General features: G+C 43.2%; 1 protein-coding gene across 1 annotated transcript in view; it reads left to right on the forward strand.

Moving 5' to 3' along the window:
* dlc1 (DLC1 Rho GTPase activating protein) overlaps window positions 1-25,374 on the forward strand; it is a 68,865-nt gene that overhangs the window by 16,208 nt on the left and 27,283 nt on the right. Inside the window, exon 5 of the mRNA XM_053619568.1 lies at window positions 2,944-2,977. Within this exon, the coding sequence (XP_053475543.1) occupies window positions 2,944-2,977 (34 nt within the window). The remainder of the gene's footprint in view (window positions 1-2,943; window positions 2,978-25,374) is intronic.

Consider the following 25,374-nt stretch of genomic DNA (forward strand, 5'->3'; position numbering starts at 1 on the left):
TTACACAGCAGACGTGTCACTCACACACACACACACACACACACGTCTGATAGAACCGGGTATGAACATTAACCACAAATCCTGACACACAATTTTACACCCACACAGCTATAAACCCAAAGTCGCTGTGAAGTCTACCGCTGTTGCTATAGAAACGATAACGCATTACCGTGGAAACGAGCGCGTGAATATAAACCAGAGCTGCGATCCGTCAACGTATTCTGACCAATCGCAATCCGGAACTCCATTAACCGTTAACTATTAACTATTTGGTCGTGGAGTAAAAGTCAAGTTTAAAAGAACGTTCCAGATGTGAGATACATCGGCTCGTTCCAGATGTGAGATACATCGTGGCGCGTCCTTTTCTCGCAGCTCCAGTCTCTGATGTCCGGATAAAAACGACGACTTGTCTCGGACCCGATCTGTCTGGCGCTGTGCGAGCAGGTGTACATGCAATAACAGAGAACAAGGTGTACACAAACTCCACAGCATGTACACACAGGGTGCTGTATCTGATCTGTCAGTTAACAACGCCGTCTCTCTCACACACACACACACACACACACACACACACACACACACACACAGTGTAAACTAGGGTAGTGATCGATTCCCACTTCTTGAGTTTGAAGTGCATTGTATTGTTTATTGCGTCATCATCCAGGAAGCTCAATTTGTTTCAAAAGACAAACCCGCTGTTAGCGTAGCTTAGCTTAGCACAATCGTCCCCCACCTTGTCCCAGATCCCTGGGTTCCTCTGAGCGAGCGCCGTGTGGAGGCCAGCTGTTTTATTTATTTTCGACTTGACTGCTGAGATAAACATGCTTCGCAGCCTCTGCAGATATCCACGCCAGATTATTCCGCCTTCGTGAGGTCTACGCGCTCCTACTGCAACCTTCCGAACGCCAGCAAACTCCTGCTCCCCAGCCTGAGATCTACAAGCTCCTACTCTGAGCTTTTCAGATCATGAGGTCTACACACTCCTAGAGCAACCGTTCCTGAGGTCGACAAGTCCTTTTGCAGACTTTATGAGCTCTTGTGCCCATTTTGTGTTCTAGAAGGTCCTTTCTCAACCTTGCTGTGGTCTAGAAGCTCGTTCTCCATCCTTCCCGAGGGCTAGAATCTCCTACTCCAGTATTCCAGATGTCTACAAGCTCCTGTACATGTCCTGCAGTTTATAAGTTCACATCCCACTCTTCCACTATCCTTCTTGAGGTCTATAATCTCCTATCCCGGAGTTTTTACGTCTACAATCTCCCTTTCCAGCCATCAAGCTTTTGTTCCCATCTAGTGGTTTATCAAAGGCCTCCAAAGGTCTACAAACACAGTCAAGCAATTCCTGAGGTCTAGAATGTCCTACGTCAGTCTTGTATGAAGGTCTACAAGCTATTATACACAACGTGTGGGCTAATAAGTCCCTTTCCCAACCTTCCTGAGGTCTGCAAGCTCCTACTCAAGGTCTGCAAGCTCCTACTCAAGGATCTACAGTCTCCTATTGTCTTTAAGCAGGTCTGTAAGTTCCAATACCATCTCTCTTGAGAACTACAGGCTTCTTCTAGAGCCTTCCTAAACATTCAGCTCTACTGGTACAATAAAAGAATTGGTTAACTACATCACCATTGGTCATAAAGAAAATGGATGGAATATCTAAAAAATGTCTCAGCTCAGACTCAAACCCATGACCCATGGACACATCGTGAGGTTTGTTGCACTTTTCATGGACTGGACCACCCAGAGACAAGAAGCAAACATCCACTTCGGCCATAAAACCGGTTTGTTGTGACTGGAGTCTGGTCACTTCATACTAGGAATTATGGGAGTCGCATATTTCAGGTCGCCAAACGCAGGTTGTCACAGCATTAGGGGTCACAGGTCAAGCCACGGAGACAGCAAGCTATTGCTCAGTTACTCATTTAGCTGTGGTTGGTGTGTGTGTGTGTGTGTGTGTGTCTGAGTAGAATAATGGCAATGTGTAGAGTGGACTTTCCTATACAAACGAACGTAAGTGACTGACACGTGTTTGTTCAGTTAACACAATAATTAAACAAAGCAACTCAGAGTAAACAAACCAAACCATCTCCTGTCCCAATCTGTCTGATAATCTGCCTGAAGAAAATCACCAAGTAGTGTTGGTGCCTCATAGCTCCAGGAGCTCCAGTTGTTCCACCCGGTCTCCTCCAGATTCTCCGGGTTCCGCCTTCTTCCCAACACCTCCAACCAAAAATTTACTATGGAATCCCGAACTCGTTTCGCAGACGTCCCACAACAATAAGCGTAACTGTAAATGGACAAAAAACGTACAATGTGCACTGGAGCTACAAGCGTGATGGAGTAATGGAAGCTAGCTATAGCCAGCAGTTGAGCACTGTTTATACTACATATCGACATCATTGCACACCCACATCAATAAACTCTTATTACTGCAGACAAAAATAAAGAAAAAGTTTGCAGGTAGGAGGCACGGCCTAAACTCTGAAGTTCAAACTGGATCAGTATGTGTATTATATCGGTCTTATTTTGTTTCCACGTTCACAAACGGACAATTTCGACGTGCATCTTGCACCGTGATGCTAAACTGGTAGCTTCCATTACTCGTGCGCTACATTAGCCTTATAGCTCCAGTTACAAATGGACTTCAGTGAGAGGCTCTGAAATCCAGAATGGAATTTAAGTGCTCTCACTCAGATTGACCCTTAACCTCAGAGTCCCTGCTATGCCTGGTGACCTTTCACCTTTAACAACCTGCAGGTCAGCTCCAGACGCTCATGCTGGACCGGGGCGTCTCGGGCTCTGCCGGCGTGCGTCGCTTTTAAGCTCTGTAGAATACTCAAACGATGACGCTACACCGCCAAGCAGACGTTCTGCAATAAAAAGTTCCATTTATTATTATGACTAATAATATTATCAATTGTTTACATTTGTTTTTTTTTTCTCTTCCTCCAGACATCTGTTGCATTATCGGAAAAAGACCGAGCAGGTAGGTGCTCACAATTTTAACTTGTATTCATGGCTACCTGAAGTTCATGACACTGCTTCTTCTTCTGTTTGTGATGTCATGCTGCTGGGACTTGTGGGAAATCCACCATCTTTGAATGTGAACAGTTACAAAGCATTAAAACTAGCTAGGTGTTTAACTAACATTACCTAGCACGCTCTGTTTGGGTATCGTAGTTGCATTTTGCATACTAGAGCGAGCTAGTCAAACCGTCAGCGCATTTGAACAGAAACCCTGGTGTCTTCTGCCCCTCTGGTTCTTTAGGTTAGGCAGGTGAGAATATAGCAATCACACTCAGGTTCACCGACTTCTATTGAATTAATTGTATAGACATGAATAACTACATTACGCAATAAAAGGCCAGAAACTCGCAAACTTACGTACGACTACAGGAGAATTTCCCCAAAGTGACGCAACCTAAGCACTATAATGTACTATACGCAAGTGTTCACGATGTAGTGTTAAACCTTAAGATCCAAAAACAGGAAGGAAAGTACACAACAGCGTCCCCAAAATATAGTTGATCAGCCAAGACATTTTTATTGTGTGAACTTTAGCAAACCCTTAGGGACACTTTATAGCTACCAATTTAGCTACGATATCTACAGACTGCATGTCTAAAACTTCCCACAATCATCTCAGTCCATCTTTGTGGAGATGTTCAGCGTCTCAAACAGACTTGTGATGTGGTTTCTGACACAATGTTATCTATAAATAAACACAGACGGCACAGGGATAAAACCGGTCGTAAAGGACGTCAGGAGGATTACAGAGATGGGATTTGTGCCGAAGGTAAAAGTGTGTACATTCGAAGCTTGACGCTTTTAATTACCACCAATAGATTTCCACTGCGACCGACTTTAAACGATGTTTGTGAGAATGTTTGAACGTAATGTTTGAGCGACGTGTCGGTCCGAGGCCGAGTTATGCAGCGTGATGACCCCCGTGGTTTTGCGGCTCTTTGTGTTTGTACGTGACGCAATCCAGAGCCGGCGACAGCACAATGTCCCCCCTGTCCACGGCCCACCAAGGCTTCCCTTTATCAGTTGATCCCTTTATCAGAACAGGGGCTTCTTCTTCTTCTTCTTCGTGCTATTCCCATTGCGCAAAAGAGGGAGCGCATTCATGCTACGTTTTTTGATGAACGTGTTGGAAAGGATGGGAATGTCAAGCATGATAAATCACAGAAAAGTTCCGGTGTCTTAACACCCAGGCATGAAACTAACGTTTGCATACACGGCTATCTGAAGGTATCATGGGGGTACAGAACAGCAAACAGGGCAAAAGCTCATACTGTTCCTGGCTCAAGGAATTTTGGTTTAATTGAAGGCAAAAAACAAATGTTCACTTAGATTTACGTAATAACATGTTTTTAAGAACAGAACCAGATCAGATTTGCTGTAACCAGATCAAATCAGAGAACCACATTCAAGAACCACAGCAATGGTTTTTTGGTCTGTCCATCTGTCCTAACCCTTAAGATTTGTTTGTAGAACCTTTATTCAAAGAGTTACACCTTTTCAACCAGCCAAAGAAACCTTGAGGAACTGTTTGTTTTATCCTCTGAAGGACTGTGGAGAAAATGAAAGCTAGGAGAAAAAAAATCCCCTAAACACTAGGTGTGTTTGATTTCCAGCTACTCTCACTCTGCTGTTATAAACTGTGCCCCCACTTCCTGTTCCTCCTGGACCCACTTGTTAAGGGCAGGAAATTCCACTGTGCACTCTTTGGATGGTGAGACAGGAAAGAAAAGAGAAACAGAAAAGGTAGAGTGGTGACTGCAAGTGCCCACAGAATGAAGGCAAGGAAATGAAAGGCATGCTGGGAGATCTTCCTGCGGTTTACATTTGATCAGGCACTACCTTTCTTCTCTGATCCCAGACCAGATTCTCCTCTCGGTTCTAATCCTAAACAATGACCTGACCATGCTGAGTTAAGTTATATGAAATCAGTGAAGTTAGGAAAAGGTCCTTCATTCGTGATACATTTTTTTTTTAAAAATAATTTGTGATCGAGAGCTGGAACGGTTCCTGAACCAACACAAGCAGGTCTTCAAAACCATAAGACGAATACCAGTGCTGTTCTGACGTCAGACTGAAAAAGTGAACTCATACGCTCACCTGCGGTACTACTTTGTACCTGCAATAATCTCTGAATAGACCCCCCATGCTTTTCTTTCTGAATCCCAAAGCGCTTTGATGTGTCAGTTCCTTCTGAGCATTCCTACCCCCATTACCCCCACTCCTCCAACCACTGAGTGGAACCAAGGCAAGAACAAAGGCTCCATTACTAACTCCTATAGCAATGTTCTCAGATGCAGGTCCAGTGTAGAAAGGTCTGGTTGATTAGGATCAGTTGGAAGGGGTCTTGATTGGACAGAAAAGTACCAGGCTAGGTAGAGAACTGTTTAATCAGAATCGGAATGAAAAATGTATGGAAAACTGGAATTCATTCAGCAAAATCAGAGTAGAACCGTAGATACGAGTGGGATAAAGGGGTAAGGATCTGCAAAGGTAACGCTTTTCGTTTCGAAGGGATCTGATGAGGACAGTTCTTTGGTGCAGGGGATCTCTAAGGCACCATGACGTGTCAAACATGCGGCTGGTTTTCGGACAGAGAATTCGGGTTGATGGGAATACCAGCTGCTGGGTACCTGGTGTAAGACTGTTTAATTCATTTCCCTTATACTCCCATGTTTACCAATTCATGGGAGCGCTAGATCATGCAACATTTGAGAATTCAGGCCTAGTAGCAACCGTACGAGGTATCTATCATGACTATCTATCTATTTCTGACCCCTAACCGCCTCTGCATAGGGCTCCAGGAATAAAATATACTTAGCATTACCGGTATTGGGTGGAGGCTGCCTAACAATGGCCTTGGCCTGCTCTTTAAATAGTCTAAAGTGCAACTGTGTTTAAAAAAACCCAACACCACCACCACAGCAGTCACCATCCATCTATTGATAGCAGTGGCTCGACTGAACTTTCACCTGGAGAGCTCATTATTTAAGAAGTGGACACTCGAGAATAACACTTGTTTATATGACACGCTATCTACGGACGGAAAGGTGGAGAAGGTAGAGGGGAAGTATTTTATCACTCTTAGGAATATTGTGGGATAGCATCGGGTTTCCAGGAAGACAGACATTCTTGTGTTGTGGAGAACTGGAAAGAAGATCGTTCTTATCTTTGACTTTTTTTTTTCTAGTTGAATGAAACAGCAACCTTGCTTTCTGTCAAGTTAAATGGAGTATATTTTGAGATCAGAAACTTTGATCCAAAAATGGTCAATAAATGGGGGGAAAAGGCTGAAAATTAGACATAATGGGAGGCAGTGGTAGCTCAGTGGTTAAGATGTTGGACTTCTGATCGGAAGGTCACCAGTTCAAATCCAAGCACTGCCAAGCTGCCATTGTTGGGCCCTTAACCCTGTATGCTCCAGGGGCGTTGTATCATGGCAGACCCTCTGATCTGACCCATAGCAAGCTGGGATATGTATATTTTTGTTTATTTATGTTTATTGTTCAGGGATGCACAATTTTCCTCTTTAGGTTAGACAGGACTGAGCATAATATGATCTGTTTGACTTCCTAGAACATCCAGGAAGCTTTCTAAGGGCACACAACGCATTTAAAATTCTACCCAACACTTCCTCATAGAGTTTCCTTTAAGCCGTGATGTGTAGTCCGCTCTGGAGGTGAGTTATACATACTGTGGAAAAGATGTGTTTCCTGGAACTGAAGTGCTGGGTTTTCTCCCTGTTTCAGGGAAGCTTGTTTGGCCCCAGGATCCACCCGTGGGGAACTTCTGTTTTAGTCATCTACTTCACCCTACTCTCGAAATGTTTGTAAGGCTATGAAGGAAAGGACATGAACTTTTCCATGTAATGTATTTCCTATGAACGATAGACTACGCAGGAATAATCGCACCCTCATTGCTTTCCTGCCGTTATCTCTGGTTCTGACGGTCCCCACACATGGCAGTCCTTGATTTAGCCGAGGCCGGTGATATATCTGATCCACTCTGCCCTTATTTGCGTCTTTCAGCTATCGTCGATCTTCCATCTGTCTCAGCTATCGCATTTGTAACATGGTCCATCATAAAAACAACATGAAGAATACTGAAGATATGGTTTTTTGTTTTTTTGTTTGTTTGTTTTTAAATCTCCTGGTCTAAGGATCTAAGCAGGCTTGTGGACTGTAGTTAGCTGTTTTAACGGTGGTTCGGCTTTTTTTTTTTTTTTTTTTTTTTTAATCCAAGGAAGTTTAGGAAGTTATGAGGGTAGAGAACAGAAGTGTTCAGTGCTGCTTCATTCCCTCTTCACTGATATGTTTTCCACTTCCTGTACACCAAGTCCTCATCTTTATCACTTGTTTCCCACCCCATGTCAGAGTAAATAAGACACACACTGTGCTCAGGGTTGGACCGAGTGATGGATGCTAAAAACGTTTTCCTCCGCCTTGTCTTTTTATAGTCCACCTTCTTTTTATAGCCTGGGCTGTCACATCTGTGTGTGTGTGTGTGTGTGTGTGTGTGTGTGTGAGAGAGAGAGAGAGAGATCAGACAAACAGGGTGGGAAACGAGACACAGAGACGTGTCTATGGCGCTGAGCTGTGAGTCAGTGTGTGGTGATGTTTCCTTGAGGACCCTGGGGCTTCCTCTCTCTCTGGCAGCTGAATGAACTTTATGGATAAGATCATGGTAGGCTGATTGGCGTGTCCAAAGTGTTCGTAGTGTATGAACGGGGGTGTGTGTGTGTGCGTAATTGTGCCCTGTGATGGATTGGTACCCCGTCCAGGATGTACCCCATTTGTGCCCCATGCTCCCTGGGATAGACTTCAGGTTCCCCACAACCCTGAAGGATAAGCGGTGTAGAAGATGGATGGATGTTGTTTTGTTTTTCTTCACTTGTTCATCTTATTATTTATTCTCTGTACAAATTTTATTCTTTGCCCATATCAATGCTTTGGCAATACTTTGTACACTTTGTCATGCCAATAAAGCTCTTTGGAATTGAATTAAGAGAATGGGAGAGAGAGAATGAGAGAGATAAAGACAGAGAGAGAGAATTAAGGAGAGAAAGAGAGAGAGAGATGAGGACAGAGACAGGGAGACAGAGAGCGAGACAGAGAGAGACATAGAGAGAGAGAGAGAGAAAGCTCATATGAATTGAAAATTGAGAATTCAGTGAGATAGAAAGATAGAGAGAGAGACACGTAAGGAGAGAGGGAGAGACATGAGGACAGAGAGAGAGTGTGTGAGAAATATAAAGAGAGATAAGGAGAGAGAAATAGAAAGAGACATGAGGACAGAGAGAGAGAGAGACTGTGAGAGAGTGTGTGAGATATAAAGAGAGATAAGGGGAGAGAGAGATAGATCATCACTTTAATGTAGCTTTCACCGCAGAGGCTGTTCGGCCTGAGAGTGCTTTCTCTCTCTCTCTCTGTCTCTCTCACACACACACACACACACACACACACACACACACACACACACTGCTGCTGCTGCAGTAAATCTGAGGCCGGTGTGCTGATGCTCGCTGCAGTACTGAACGCAGGAACAGGAGAGAGGAAGAACGAGTGAACATAAAGGACAAGGAGCTCTAGAACCCAGTGGAACGTTCCAGAAGATCAGGATGGCGCGGCCCATGAGGTGGAGGCTTCTGCAGCGCTCGCTTGCTCAGCACCTTCGTTCATCCTCCCGCCGAGCCATGGGCCTTCTCAACACAAACACACACACACACGGGCTCCAAACCATGGGTGAGTCTCTCTCAGTGTGTGTGTGGAGTATTAGTGGCGTTTATGTGGACTATCTAGTGAGTAGTGTGTGTGGTTTGGGACATGCCCACAGTGGACTGACTATTGTGTTCATGTTACCTATAGAGTGAATAAGGTATATGGTTTGGGACATGGCTATAGTGCACTAATGATTATGTGGCCTATGTCGTGATTAGGGTGTGGTCTGGGACACGCCCATATTTGGCCTATATAGTGAATGAGGTGCGTGGTTTGGGACACATCCACAGTGGACAGATGATGGGGAGAAGTTTGTGAGAGTTTATGTTCCCTATGTAATTAACAGTGTGTGTGTGTGAGAGAGAGAGAGAGAGAGAGAGAGAGAGAGAGAGACAGACAGAGCGAGAGAGAGATATGGATGGAAGAAAGTGCTGCATCATCACTGCAGTGTGTGTGTGTGTGTGTTTAGCATAAACGCATAAAAACACACACAAATATCTATGAATATGCATGTATATGCAAATGAGAAATGCCTCCATGTCCTCCTGTTATTCCAAACAGCCTAATGATATCACTAATGTTTCCTGACTGCGCTAGCCGGAGACGTTTATTTAGCACGTATGGAAGGAGTCTCCAGTGTCAGTGCATTCAGCTTCCTGATGTAAATACAGTTAGTTCCATATTTTTGTTGTCGTTTCTGTTGCATGTATAAAAGCTGCTGAATGGAGAGTATAAACAGAACGAGTGTACTGACGGCGCGAGTGTGTTTACGGCTGGCTCCGCGGCCCGGGTGTGTGCTCAGACATGCCACGCCCTTCAGCCTTGTCTACACGCGCTTATAACTCTGATGGCCTTGATGCCTACACAAAAGCATCACCTCCCTATAAACACTCCAGCTGGCCTTGGCATAGAGAAAACAAGCGGATGAACATGGAGGAAGGAAGATATGGAGGGAGAGAGAGAGAGAGAGAGGGGAGGGGGGTGAATTTGAGGACAATGACTGAATGGTGCATCCATATAACAGTGCTGTGAGATCTTCTGTGTGCAGATGGATCGTGGTACATCGACTGGCCTCGTTCTTCTGCCAGAAAGAACCGCAGCTACTCCAGGGTGAACTTTAGTGAAATCCAGATGTTTATTATGGAATGAAATAACACGATGTATAGACAGCTCCAGCTGTGTGGATGAGGATAGAAATGGTTTTGAGGCATGAACGCAGAACATTACCACACCAAGAAACAAACAGACTTTTAAAGAAAGAAACAAAGGCCAGGTGAACCCGTATAACTCCGTTACAGAGACGCTGCCCAACTGAAACTTTCACACACGCGTGGAGCAGCGAATTTCATACAAATACACTTCCTTAAATTATCCATACAGGTCCTTATATTTCCATTAGCAATACTTCCGTAGACCTCCTCACACTTCCATACATTTCTATAGACCTCCTCACACTTCCATACATTTCTATAGACCTCTCACACTTCCATACATTTCTATAGACCTCCTCACACTTCCATACATTTCTATAGACCTCCTCACACTTCCATACATTTCTATAGACCTCTCACACTGCCATACATTTCTATAGACCTCGCACACTTCCATACATTTCTATAGACCTCTCACACTGCCATACATTTCTATAGACCTCCTCACACTTCCATACATTTCTATAGACCTCCTCACACTTCCATACATTTCTATAGACCTCCTCACACTTCCATACATTTCTATAGACCTCCTCACACTTCCATACATTTCTATAGACCTCCTCACACTTCCATACATTTCTATAGACCTCCTCACACTTCCATACATTTCTATAGACCTCTCACACTTCCATACATTTCTATAGACCTCTCACACATCCATACATTTCTATAGACCTCCTCACACTTCCATACATTTCTATAGACCTCCTCACACTTCCATACATTTCTATAGACCTCCTCACACTTCCATACATTTCTATAGACCTCCTCACACTTCCATACATTTCTATAGACCTCGCACACTGCCATACATTTCTATAGACCTCGCACACTTCCATACATTTCTATAGACCTCCTCACACTTCCATACATTTCTATAGACCTCCTCACACTTCCATACATTTCTATAGACCTCTCACACTTCCATACATTTCTATAGACCTCTCACACTGCCATACATTTCTATAGACCTCTCACACTGCCATACATTTCTATAGACCTCTCACACTTCCATACATTTCTATAGACCTCCTCACACTTCCAAACTTCTTTCACAGCTAAATGTAAAAAATGAATGATTGTTAATTAGAGAATATTACACAATAAGCTTAAAATCAGTTTGTAGAAAATGGAAGCCTGGCTCAGTTAGCGTGTCCTTGCTGTTTCTGCGGTCCTTCCTCCTTGAGAACATTTAGCATGTCAGAATGAGTGATTAGCATGTCAGAATTAGCACCTCCGTCCAGACAAAGGATCAAAACGGCTTTTATGGGTCAAAGGCCTCACTGCACTCCGAGACCTTTAACCCATAAACTGGCCCATTTGTGCTACAGAAAGGTTTCGGTGCGATTAGCGATATTAGCGCTAACCTGCGAATGAGGTTATGTAGCCTGGTAATACCTGCTAAACCAGGAACTCTTCCACAATAGCACAAGAAAGATTATAAAACACTTCAATTAAATAGAAACAAAATACAGCAGTGTTAATAAACATCTCCTGATGAAGACCTAACTAGCGTGACGTCGTTTCTGAAGAACGACGCCCCAATCATCTGAAAGCAGCCTTGCATCTAAGATCCTTTGTGTGTGTGTGTGTGTGTGATGCCGTGTTTAGAAATGGGACGAGACTGTGATTTATCTCTAAACACGTTCTTCACTCCTTTAAATCTCTAACGATCTAGCCGCGACCTGAGTATTACAGTATGTGTGTGTGAGATAGAGAGAGAGAGTGCGTGTGCGCGAGTGTGCAGGTGTGTGTGTGTGCGCGCGCGAGTGTGCACGCGTGTGTGTAAGTTTTGTCTTGCTGTAGGTTTCACACATTCCTTCCTGTTTAGTGTTCTCGATCTGTTGACAGTAAGAGACGGCCTCGGGAGTGGTCTTGAAACCACACACACACACACACACACATCAAATTCGTAGTCATTCATAAATCTGATCATAATGGCAGTTTATTTTTGCGGAGTTTATCATCAATTTTTGATTATTATTTTATTTAGAAAACAATTCTGTAGTATTAGCAGGCTAGCTCGGTTTTATCGCGCGGGCTAACTCTCTAAAGATCGCTAGCTAGCTTTGTTTGGAAATAATCCAGGTTGTTTTGAGGAATATTTACTGTGGGATGTTGGTGATCAGCTGAATGAAGATGTTTCATGTTTTATAGTAAATCTGAGCGTTTGTTGGTCTGAGGATGGGATACGAGTTAGCCTAGAAGGTAGCATGATCCATATTTATTAGCCATGTTTAATCTGCATGGGGGATTTGACAAACTCTGGAATATTATGAGCTATATTTGTATAATTTCATCAATCCAATTAACTTTATTTTTTATTTATTTATTTTTTTTTTACATTTTCACAAATGATTTATTTGTATTTTTGGCGCTCAGGTTTCTGGTCAGAAATCATCACGTCAATATCCACGTCTGACTTTAGCACATCGCTAATTGGTCCAAACACGGCAGACGCGGTATGAAAGTGTGTTCTGAGTGTTTTTATTTGAGTGTCAACAGAAGTAAGGTATGTGGGAGAGAGGCATCGCTGGTGTCCTTGTCCACTCTGAAGGCCGTGTGTGTGTGTGTGTGTGTGTGTGTGTGTTTGGAGTAGTGACAGGAATGTTTTCCTGAACCCAATGACTCCTTCACCACTTGTTTGCTTTTCTGTTTTTCATTAATTCCCTCACTGCCAATGTCTTTTACACACACACACACACACACACACCATCCTGGATCAGGGATTTACTCACAAAATCCATAACAAACTGCAACAGAACACAGTTTAGAGTGATGTCAGTTTAGAGGTCAGAGGTCAACTGGAAGTGATCTTTATTATTAATACACATTATAATTATTACTCATTATTATTATTATTATTATTATTATCATAGTGCAGTCACATTATTCATCGCATCTCAAATCTGCTCAAACAGACCAGCATCTCTGCTAAACCCCATAAACCTCCGCTCAGAGTGATGTCATAGGTCAAAGGCCATCCAGGAGCACAGGGTGAGTGTTATTGTCCTGTCAGGACTTTACTACACACGCTCCCTCAGGAGCGAGGTTTCCAACCCGTTTTAGGATGGAGGTAGTTCCCTGAGAGCTGGTCTGAGACCTGTCTGGAGAGTGAAACATCTGGACTGAAATGAACTGCTGTGTAAATCATCTGATCCCTTTATTGAGCTGGAATTCTGGAGATTTCCGTCTCTTTCTATTGCAGTGACTCTTAATACATTACTGTGGCCTGTGCACCTGTCAGTCTCAGTGAAGGAGGCGTGGTCTGTGCACCTGTCAGTCCCAGTGAAGGAGGCGTGGTCTGTGTACCAGTGAAGGAGGCACAGCCTGTGTACCAGTGAAGGAGGTGCGGCCTGTGTACCTGTCAGTCCAAGTAAAGGAGGCGTGGTCTGTGTGCCTTTTAGTAAAATAGACGTCTTGCGTTTTTCAGTTCCACAAAAAGAGGTGTAGCCTATCTTCCTGTCAGTTTTAGTGAAAGAGGCGTGGCCTGTATACCCATCAGTATTTGTGAAGAAGGCATGGCCGGTGTACCTGTCAGTGATGAGAAGGAGGCGTGGCCTGTGCTGCACTTTTTTGGAAAAGAAACACACCTTTAATCCTGAATTTATTAGAACGTTACTGTTTTTTGTACCACATGCTGGGCGTGATCTCTTACATAACTCGGGATTACGACTTGAAGATCGACGCAAAAGGCGATTTAATGTTCGATGTTTCTGCAGAAGCCACATACAGCCTTTCCATCATTAAATAACGGAATCAGCCAGGATTGAAATAATCACGCTGCCATATAATACCAGCTCTCTTATTGTTCTGCCTGTAAGACGGCGTAATCCTCAGCTCAGCCGTTTTTGTTTACCCACTCCAGTGTTTCATTTCCTTGAAGGATTCCGCCGTGATCGTACCCCCGAGCCATCAGTGTACAAATGGTCTCTTTCGCAATCGCTCTCTTTATATCTCTCTCCCTCATGCCTAAACCATGGCTCTTTCTTTAATTACACCCCTCTATTGTTGAATATCCTGTATAAATCCAGTGGGTGGAGTGAATTACAGTGGTTTATGTAACGTTCATGGTTGCCATTGCTGCTGCTTCGGGAATGTCGGAGGGGTTTCTGCGTGACTTCTGTTGAACGCTGACCTTCAGAGGTTGCATCCGTCCCAGATGGCTTTAGTAAAACGTTAAACCAGCCATAACATGATGAGAGAGAGAGAGAGAGAGAGAGAGAGAGAGAGAGAGAGAGAGAGAGAGAGAATGAAGAAGCTCTATTGACATAGCTGCACCAGACTACGAAACCACCTGGAGATGAGTAACTCGGTTATCATCCACGATGTGGAATGTGTTCCAGATAACAAAACCCAACATGATGGTGAAATCGTAATCCACTTTCACTGCCAAACGCTCACCAGAATAAAACTACAGTCCATCAGCGAATCAAAACTGACATCACACACCACGAGTGCCTGAAAACACACCATTCTGACATTTTTGACGGACCTCTTGTAGCGGTTTAGGACATCCCAATATTGAATTTAGGGGTCCAAGCATTCAGAGTTCCATTAAACCTGATGAAGTCCCTAAAGGTGTAAAAACAACGCATTTATTTTCGAAAGGAATTCGATAACCATATAGAAGTCCCACATTATTTTGAAATCAGAATCACTTTACTGGTCAAGCACCTCAACTTGTATTAAAAACTAGTCATTCCTCTGGGGAAATCCGTCCTAACTCATCCCTCTTAACTGTCCTACGTCGAAACCGTCAGCCATTTAACTTTTTTCTCTTGGTACTTGGTACATTTTTAATAAAATGGTCGGTTCACTGGATAATCCTATTTAGAAAGCCTTCTGATGTACCTCTTGTACGGTTATATTAAGCACGTGTCGTATGAGTTTGCATTCGGATGGAGAAATCGAACAGCCAGCCAACACAGAAGCCATTTTTCTTCTTTATTAGGGTAGTTTGAAAATAGTTCTCTTAGAAGCTTAGACCATTTTCACGGAAAGCTGGCCATAATAATTGCGATGAAGAATAACGATAATACATTAATATGTAGAACGCAAAGAACTCACGTTATCACCACAAAACATACAAATGTGGCAAGAGTAAGAACACCTAGACAGCTAATTCGACTGCTAATAATAATTTTAGCTGATTAAGCTAATAAAACACCTGATGAGTTAAAATCAGAAGGGTTAAACCACCATAAAAGGAAAAAGGGGTACATCAGGACCGGGACTGCAATGCTCTGGGCTAAATTCCATCGCTCACACACATCCTCGTTGTTAACGTTGGGACTGTTTCCTCTTCGGGGCGCCTATTCAACGTATATGACCTCCCGAAAAATAAAGAGGTGTCACCATGACCTTTGCTCCTTGACCCTAAGGTCACAGCCTAAGTGTCATCCTGACAGGAGCGCTGTTCTTGGGACTCTCAAACTCTTCTGGGTGAACTTTGACCCAGCTCTGAACTCCGCTGTGCCGTCATGCTGGCTTAATAAAAAGAGAGAGAGTGATGGAGCAATGAAGCGTATACATGACATGACCCGCTGCTATTCCGGACACGTGTGCAAGTACACGTGCGAGGTCATGGCTGGAACGGCACTTCCGGTATGACACGGGTTATGCTTAGGTATAAAGAGTTATTGTGTGTGTGTGGGTGGGTGTGTGTGTGTCTGTGAGACAGAGGGTAAAAGTAAGATAAAGATAGACAAACAGGATGACAAGAGCAAGACGGAAAGAGTGAAACCACGAAAAGACAGAGAGAGAGAGAGAGAGAGAGAGAGAGAGATGGTACTGCAGGGTGATGACTCAACCACAGACAGTCTATGATTAAGCACAGGCCTGTCTCACACTTTTCTTTCTTACACACTTCTATCTCTGGTTAATGAGTCCTTTATCTTACCATAATTGATCCATTGTCTACACATTATGGTACATGGTAACACTACATTCACATTAGCAAGCGACAAAATGAAAGGCAACATTCAGCGATGAGGACAAGCGATGTTCGAATTGAGATTTTCTCATTTCTTTGAAAATTAGGTGTGATGATTGGCTTGAATGATGTACAGACCTTATTTTCAAACAGGAGAACACTGAATGCTGCTAAACACTAACAACTGTGCAAGGGTTCATAAATTTGGTAGAACTCTAGTTATTACCGGCATACCAGGCTCCGATCCCAGTTACCACCGAAATGCCAGGCTCCGGTCCCAGTTACCACCGAAATGCCAGGCTCCGGTCCCAGTTACCACCGAAATGCCAGGCGCCGGTCCCAGTTACCACGGAAATGCCAGGCGCCGGTCCCAGTTACCACGGAAATGCCAGGCGCCGGTCCCAGTTACCACGGAAATGCCAGGCTCCGGTCCCAGTTACCACGGAAATGCCAGGCTCCGGTCCCAGCTACCACGGAAATGCCAGGCTCCGGTTCTAGCTACCACGGAAATGCCAGGCTCCGGTTGTAGCTACCACGGAAATGCCAGGCTCCGGTCCTAATTTCTACCAGAGTACCAGGCTCCGGTCCTAGTTACTACTGGAATACCAGGATACCATCACATTCACAATGTTTAAAGTAAAAGCTTCTAATTCTCCTACTCACTGCTTACTAGGTTTAGCCGTGATGTGAAGCACAAGGCATTCTGGACGCTTCTAAGCCTGAAAAAATAGCCAAGTACCATCTCAATACAGCACAACAGATCAAATCCAGAGTGGTCCCCAGAAATTGTTACTAGGCAGCTATGTGTTTTTTGTTTTTCTTGTTTATTTGATCAGTTGTTTGTTCCATGAGGTTACACGGTCTGTCTTGCCATGATGCGTGATCTGATGTTTTGCTCATGTTCCTGTACTTTTTGCTTTTGCTTTCTCTGACCAGCCTGGTACCCTCAAGTTCTCAGAAACAATGGGCTTATTTGATGTATCTTCAAATCGGCATGGCACCACCAACAAGGGTTCAGTTGTTTTCCAAGAAAACATGAGATAAAGCAAAAACAGACACTGTACTGTCCAAATAGAAGCGTTGTGTTCGAGTCATGTGATGCTTCTCTTTGAATGAATGGAGTACAGTATCAGGAGGAGGAAATGTGATTTTGCTTTCCTTGGCTACGCTGATGTGCCGCTCACACTCTGCTGGAGACTTTGGCTAGAGCGTGGCTCATGTTAAAGCCTCAGGTCAGCGTTGAGCCTTGGGTAGGAATTACTGAGCCGGTCTCCTGGACATGTTCTGGAAAGTACTGAAGGTTCCTGTGCTTCAGGTGAACAGGATAAAAACTAGGATTCTCCTCCATAACCAGTTCAAATAAAGTTCTTGGCAGGTCTTTCTAACATATCTTGATCTATAATTTAGTGAACTTTCACATACACACTGTTCAGTCTGTTTGAATAGAGCCTTGGTGTGTTTGGTGCGATTCTTCAGGCAGGTGAGAACACCAAGCCAAAGCAAAATAACCAATTTCGTTCCGATTCAGACTCGGCAAACGCACCAATGGATGTGAAAGTGCCCTTAGACTTCCAGCAGACTTCTTGACCTCCAACGGAGGTGATTCTTCATTTTGCTGGTGGGTCTTTGAAGATCTCTGCCTTACATTTTTCCGGTACTATTGGTGACATGGCCGGTCACATAACCTGTAATTATGCAGTGTAATTAAATAACCCCAAAGGTCACTCTGACCACCATCACAGAAGGAAGAAAGACCAATTGTCTGACTCACTGACAGACCAACTACCCTTAGAGTGAATCTTTTTGCTTAGTCTCAATGCAAGGCTTTCCTCGTGCGATCCCCCCTGTACCTTCATCATCACTGTAAGGTCATGTGCTCTTGAGGGTCATGTGCGTCAGATGTTCTCCTCAGCCCTCGTACACATGGCTGTCCCTGAAAGAGGGAAACCTTAATCTGAGAGCTTTGTCAAGGTTTAGAGCGCTCAGAGTTGGCCCAGGCTGGATAGGATGAATAGCTTCTTAGTGAATTTTTACAGATTTTGAACACCACGGATGGTTTTTTGGATATTTGTGTCCCAATTTTCTTGGTGCCCATTCTATCCTTTTGGGAAGAATATAGATGTTATTCATGGCGGTTTTTAAAAGATGGGCAAAATTTCAAATATTTATGTAGTGTTTTGGGATCATTTTCCAGCTCAAATTATTAGATGGTACAAAGTGTCCAGCACTTAAAACAAACAAAAAAACAGGCAAATAATTCCTGAATTATTGAGCAAGATGTAAATTTCTCCTTGTTTGTGAAACCGTTTCACTCAAGGCAACACGAATTGTTTAAGATGTTGGAAGGGACATCTGAACCCTCCGTTCTTGGGGAAAACGTGAAACAATTGGTGCTATTGGATTCTGAACCATGTCCCCATTTTGTTTTGTTTTTATGTAGAGCATATTCTGTGGCTAAGAGTCTTGGAATGTTTTCTTGCATTCGGAATGCACTAGAAATATGACAACTATGCATATTAGTCCATGTCTGGTGGCCTAGATAGTTTTAGTGTAGTGGGTTATCCATTCTCTAGACTATGTGGAGGTGGGGAACGCTGATATCAGAACAAAATACCACTCATGTTTTCAGCACACGATTTCCCATCGTTGCTCCACAGCACAGAAAGAAACTTGGCATGCTTGACTTGAGAATTTACTTTTGTGTACAGTTTGCGGTCGTATTTTGTTCTGTGTTCCAGGACCACGTCATCTTTCCCTAGCTTGACTCTGTCCAACAGTTACTTTGACCCAGTTTCTTTCTTGTATCTAAAGACATACAGAGAGAGGAAAAGAAACCTGCAGAACCTCCTGGGCCCAAATGCTTTTTGTTTGTTTCATCAAACGGGTTCCACAGATTTACTGCACAGGATGCTCTGGAGAGCATAGGTTTAACAAGAAAAGGCAAAAAAAACAAAACCTATACTAATTTCCTGCTTAAAATGGAAAAACTGTCAATATGAGGACTCTATAAACCTTCATTTGTCCTTCTCATGGAAACCCTTAAAAGTTCAAGAACAGTGCACAGACTAGAAACTGTTTTGGAAGTTAAGGGCCCTTAATTATCTAATGAATCCTTAAAGAACCCTTGAGGAACCCTTAGAGTGTATGTATTATCTAGGGTACAAAGTCCAAAGTATTGCTCATGATGTTCTTCTTAATATGTGGAACCTCTCAGGTTTTAAACATTTAGCTTTTGGAACTTGGTACTCCAAGATTATTCAGAGGTTCTTGAAGGTTTTTTATTTATTATTTTTTTTAGGAGATTCTTAGCCTCCTAAAAGGATTATCCTTGGAAACCTTTCTGATAAGGAAATATTCAGCTAAGGCTAAATAAATTCATATTCAACTAAAGCTTATAACTTAGAATTCCCAACCTCCACAGTTAGTTAAAAACAAAGGAAAAAAAAAAAAAAAAAAAACACCCCCTCGACTTGGACTTGGAAGTCAGGAAGGTGCCTTTTACCCCAGGTTCTGCTTATGACTTCGTGTCAGCATTGCTGCTCATGTCTCCATGCTTTTCCACCCACTTTTTAGCTCAGAAATTATGTTCAGACATTATGTTCAGACATTCCAAATGTGATTTTAGCAAAACCACCAAAACATGTGTCACAGAATGTTTGGAACAGCTTCTCCCAATCAAATCAAGATTTTATATATATATATATATATATATATATATATATATATATATATATAGCTGGACTCATTAGTTAGTATTCAGTACGTAGGCAGGTAGATCCCCGTTCAGTTGCTAAAAGAAACTGAGTGGCTGAAACAAAGACCACTTCTTCAAGCGCAGCGACTGATTTATTGGTCGAGGAGTTACGGCCCCACTTGAGGTTGAGGTCGATAAGTGGTTCGTTATCCGAGACCACTTACACAGACATTCACTATTGAAGATCAGGAAATGCAGAAATGGCGTACATGCACTCCCTGCGCTGCATGGTGTACTTGTTTTAAACCACTCAAGTGGTTCCATCAACTGATCAACTGTACTGTCGCAGTTCCTGCCTGGTGCTTTAAGACCCCCTGAATACCACCATGAATGGCCACTTCAGTATCCTTAATACACACACGGAGCTTTCAGAGCTTTCCTGTCTGGTCAATGTGCTGCATTCACATCTGTGCCCTCAAGCACTTCTAGACCTTACAGCTTTTTCTGACAACATGTCTTAACACACATACACACACACACACACACACACACACACTTAGTCAAGCATGTGCTCGCGGTTCCTGTCTCTCTCTGTCTCTGTTAGAAAGTGAACCGGGTTGAGATCTAATTCTGCTGGCAACACAGGAGGTGTTTTATGGCTCAACTCCCCCGTGCAGTTCATCAGTCCCTCCACAGATGTGCAGTAAATTAACTTAGACACAAGAGCACCAGGGGACCACGAAAGGCCGGGAGACGGTGAAAAACAGCCAAGTGATTATCAGCTGGCTGAACACATGCTCACATATGGCCCAAAAAAAAAGCTGTTCAGACTGCTCGAGTGGTGTTTTTATGCTGTTTATCGTCTTTGTGCAGATGGCATGTGCTTTTCTCTAATTGGTGTCCACATGTCTCATCTTTTTCTGGCGTTGTTCTCCATTGCCCACCTGGTTTGGTTTTTGGACTCTCCACATCACAGCAAGGTTCAGGATAAGAAAGGTTAGATGCTTCTCCTAAGTAATCCTAGGAGGCCATATGCCTGCGGTCTCCTCAACCCATCTGTTCTGCAATGTTTGTCCTTCAAACTTGACTAAAACCCTGAGCCAAACGAAAGGTCACTGAAACTTACACTGGCTCAAGTGATTTCCAATTGAAACGGGATACAACTGAGCAAATTAATGTTAAGAATCTTGCTCAAGGACCCCACCATGGTCCACACTCACAACCTTCTGAGCAGTAGCTCAAAGCCTTAACCACCGACCCACCACTCCTGCTTTGTCATGCCGAGGTCAAAGTGATTCTGTATTCTTTTTCCGACCACCTTTGAATTCTGCTGGTCTATAGGTTACAGATATGACCTCAGGACTACAAGGCCATTTTTCTTAGAGTTTTGTCCAAATTTCTCCAAACGGCACCTTCTTCGAAACCCTTCCAATTGGCAAAAATAGTCTTGCTTCAAAAAAAAGAACCGAACTCAAGTCTCATCAGTATTAGAACCTGAGGTGTCTTTCTCGTCTTAATTTGACCGACTTCTTTTATCTAATCATCCGGTCGAAGATCACAGCACGGTCGAGCTTCAGGATCAGGATCAGAAGAAAGGTTAGAGGTTTGTCCTCTGTAATACTCTGAGCCTCCAGAAAAGAAACAAGGCCACATGTCTGTGATATCCTCAACCCATCATCAGTTCTTGGTTAAATCATGAGCCACAAAACAAAAAGGGAGTTCAAACTCTAACTTCAAAGTGATCCTGTATCGGATTCAGAAGCTCTCGAAACAGGATGCATCTGGAATTAGGTCATTATCATGCCCGGGTGCTGTGGAGGATGCATTTCAGACCACATGACTACAAGGCCATCAAATTATGGTTCTCTCCAACTGCAGTGTGATCGGTTTGCAAGATCCAAGTTCAGATCTCATTAGCAGTAGAACCAGATGTACCTGGATCATCTTGTTTCAATGTTCTTCTTAGTTCTCTGGGAAACATGGACAACAAAAGTGCTTTTTTATTTTTATTGTTTTTAGGTGTACATTTTTTTCATGACCTGCAGATCATGTGTTTTGGTAATAGATTAAGTAAGACTCTATTCTTGTCCTGTGCCACGCTGTTCTTTTCTCTCATCTTTCACTAGCTGGGTATGAACATCTCCACTAAACTGGATGAATTATGAGGCTGTACCTTTCGTCCCAGACAACAATCGTTAAGCTCTTGAGATTTACGAATATAGCTGCCTGCTGGCTTGTGAGAAACTATTAGCATTTCAAATCCATTATCTTATGATAGAGCTCATTATATCGCGATAGTGTTCATCTAATTCCGTTGCCTCCATTTTAACGGGAATTTGCACGTGTTAACAAGTCAGCAGTCAGGCCAGGCATGCGCTAACAAGCTACCTAAATGGCACTCGTTCGTCCTCTCTCTTCTCAGCGCTCTCTCGTGCTCTGACTGCAGGACATAATTCGAAGCAGCACGGCTTGTGTGTAAGTAAGCTGTGTACATGATTAATGAACAGAGCAAAGAGTTGCCACGTGATGAGCACCGATGCCGGCTTTGCCAAGCTGCTCACGTAGCCTCGGTACTTCATCATGGTGTCAGGCGTAGGAATGCTTTCCCACCTCTTCTTCTCGTTCCTCCTTCGTTGTGACTTATAACACTTTGGCGCAGTTTTATTATTTATTCAAAAGGTTCGTTTTTCGAGGTTCGAGCTCCTGGGAGAAGATGTTTATATGTCCGGGTTATTCATTTTGTTTTTCTTCATACCTGCCTGGTGGACAAGTAGGGTCAGTATACTATTGGTCATTCAACAACCAAAAGATAGTCCCTACTCGCTATTAACTTTCACAAAACAAACATTTTAATGTACAGTATGTGTGCTTACCTTGGGCTCTTCCCTAGAAAAATCGGCCAAGTCGTCCCCTATTCAAGGATTTATATGCTATATATGTATTTGTGTCCATATGAATGCACATCACTAGCTAGCTAATAAGGCTAGATATCTGTATGCAAATGAGTTCCATGACCGTCCCTTGTGCGCGGTATTACTAAGTATAATGGAGGAATGGGAGATACAAGGAGGAAAAAGCAGGTGAAAAGTGAACAAACATCAGCAATGCCTCTGAAAGCTAAAACCTATTAGAAGAAGCACAGCAAATTCTTATCTCTTAAGTTGTAAAAAAAAGAGCAGAGCAAACAGATTATATCTCTGCCTGAAATGATTCGCCGAACCATTAGCGCTCCACGACTGCTCTTATTTCAGCTCTCATGACTCATTACGGCTTCATGACTAAAGTGGAGGGGAAAAAATCTGCAACGCTGCTAAGAAGCAAGCAAGCAAGGCTGGAATGTTTCCTGGATTAATACAGTCGTATGCTAACCTCGCAATCTTTTGTTTGTTGTTTTCCAAAGTGTTCGCCGTAACAACGGCATCTGGTCGTCTGTAACAAACGCTAAGAGCCAATTTGTAGCAAACGATTCAGCCAGAAAAGCCTCCTGAAAGGGTTAAACGAAGCTCCAGCGGCGTGTCTAGCAGCAGGCTGTTTATACTGTTTGGACAATTCCACAGTGGAAATGCGATGACATCTCCATGAATCATAACCTGGACAGTGAGAAACAGGAGCCAAAACGCTGCCTCGGTTTAATGACAGTTTAAAAGAAAAAAAAAAAATGGTCTAGTCATTGAAGCTAAAGTAAACATTTCTCTCGCTAGTTCACGGCCCTCAATCTCTCGCCTGTAATCTTTATGCATGACTAATTGAAAAAATATGGGAGGTATGATGTGGAGCACGAGGCCCCTTTGCCTGGACGGTATGTCGGTATGTAAGACTACAGCTGCCTTTAAAAAGGACTAACTGAGTCACTGTGCAGCATTTGAACCAAAATGAAACCTTAGCAGGCATGGACTTTGGTTATTCCCAATAAAAAAAAAGTCATCATATACACTGTATGTTTTAGTTTATAACACGGTTCTGGATTTTTACGGGTCAGAGGTCAGTCATTTATTAACAAATAAAACATTTTGAATCATTGGCAAACTGCTGTGGTATAAGAGGAGTAAAACTCTTCGGGACATGCCGTTATAGAAAAGTAATCAACTTCAGGTTCATCAATGTCCTTTTTGAGTCCAAAGTAGTGATGGCTACCTTTCTGGTGCTTAACGCAATGAAACTTCTGCTAATCGACAAACGTCGACTATGAGAGAAAGTTCTTACAACGTTCCGTATGATGTTCTCAAAAGTTGGCCAAAATGAGCGACTTCACTGGGCCGATTGGACTGATGAGCTACAAGCTGCCACAACACAGGCCGAAGTGGTCAAGAAGGTAGATTAATGGTCACCAAGCCTGCCCCTGGAGATCTACCTTCCTGAAGACTTTAGCTCCAGTCATAACGGTGCTCTACCTGACCATCTCAAAAGAAGTGTGTTAAATTTTTGTTTGGAGATGAAACCTGCAAGAAGGTAGAGCTCAAGGAAGAGGGTTGGTGACCACTGAGGTGGACCATCTAGGCCAGCTGGTAAGAGCTCGAGAAAGGAAAAGGTTTCTGAAGTACCGGTACTACTGCTACATCGTGAAGCAGTTAGAAATGTCAAAAACGTACCCCCTGGCGAAGATCTTCAACCAGCTTGACTATTGTTTGACGTGTGTTCTGGAAGACCACTAGTGAGCACGTGGTAATGCTGCCCAGATATCCTACCTATCCTATGAGAACTGCAGAACATGAAGATGCATATGAAGCGCCGAGACGCGAGTGCCGTTGGTTCTTTAGAAGACCAACCAATTCTCTACTTTAAAAGTGTTAACTCTGGACTTCCATGTAAAGTAAACATCACACCGTCTAAAAAGCAGCATTTCCCATTTCAAACCTTTTCAGTCTGGTGGCTAGGTCTTCCCATAATTCCCATTTTTCCCTGCTGGCTATGATACATCTGGAGGTTTGGAATTCCTTATGGAAACCTTAAGGGAAACAGGTCATGTCTTTTAACCTGAAATCGGCCTGTCCTGGTTCTTCTGGAGCTAGCTTCAAAGAGCTTCCAGTTCTTCGCTAGGAAGCGCATACCATGCATCAAACTGACATGACGTGGACATCAAAAGTGAAAGATGAAAAGAAGGATGAAGACGAGGTGCAGGAGTGACTCCGATATGACCGCAGCGAGAGGGTTCTGTTTCCTTTAAGATTCCCCTCAGGCTGGGCTAATCTCGCCTTCAGTTACTTTGATTTTCCGGACACATGCCAAAGAAAGGGCTTTAAGTATAGAAGTGAAGGGATTATTCTAGAAGATCTTGTTTTGACACCAAACACGTGTCCACAGTTCTCACAAAAAAATGTATATGTTTTCATAGGTCCTCGATTCTTCCACAACATCAGTAACATGTTTTCAAATCCCGTAACGCTCCTTTCTCGCCCCCACTTCTGTGGAAATGCTAACGTCGGCCAAACTTAGCTAGCTCTTCTTATTCTTTTTTTTTTCCGGTTGAACTACCATTGTCAGATCTTTTATTTCCTTCCCAGATATAAGCAAAGTCACGCTAGTGGTCAGAAATGATGGTGGTTTTCCACCTGAGATTTGGAGTTAGCGTGTATGGTGCTAACGCAGCCGCTTTGGTTTAACAGATTTTCTTTAGATACCGAAAGAAAGGTTAAGGCCAGGGCACATGTGGAAGTTTTCTTCTTGATATCAGGAAATTCAGAGAGCGAGAGAGAGAGAGAGAGAGAGAGAGATTTAAGATAAATAGAGAGAATAAGAATCAAGAGTCAGTCTCAGAATATAAGTAAAAACATCGCTCCGGTTTCTTATTATTGAAATAAA

This window comes from Ictalurus furcatus, chromosome 29 (assembly GCF_023375685.1).
Source record: "Ictalurus furcatus strain D&B chromosome 29, Billie_1.0, whole genome shotgun sequence".
NCBI classification, from domain to species: Eukaryota; Metazoa; Chordata; class Actinopteri; order Siluriformes; family Ictaluridae; genus Ictalurus; species Ictalurus furcatus.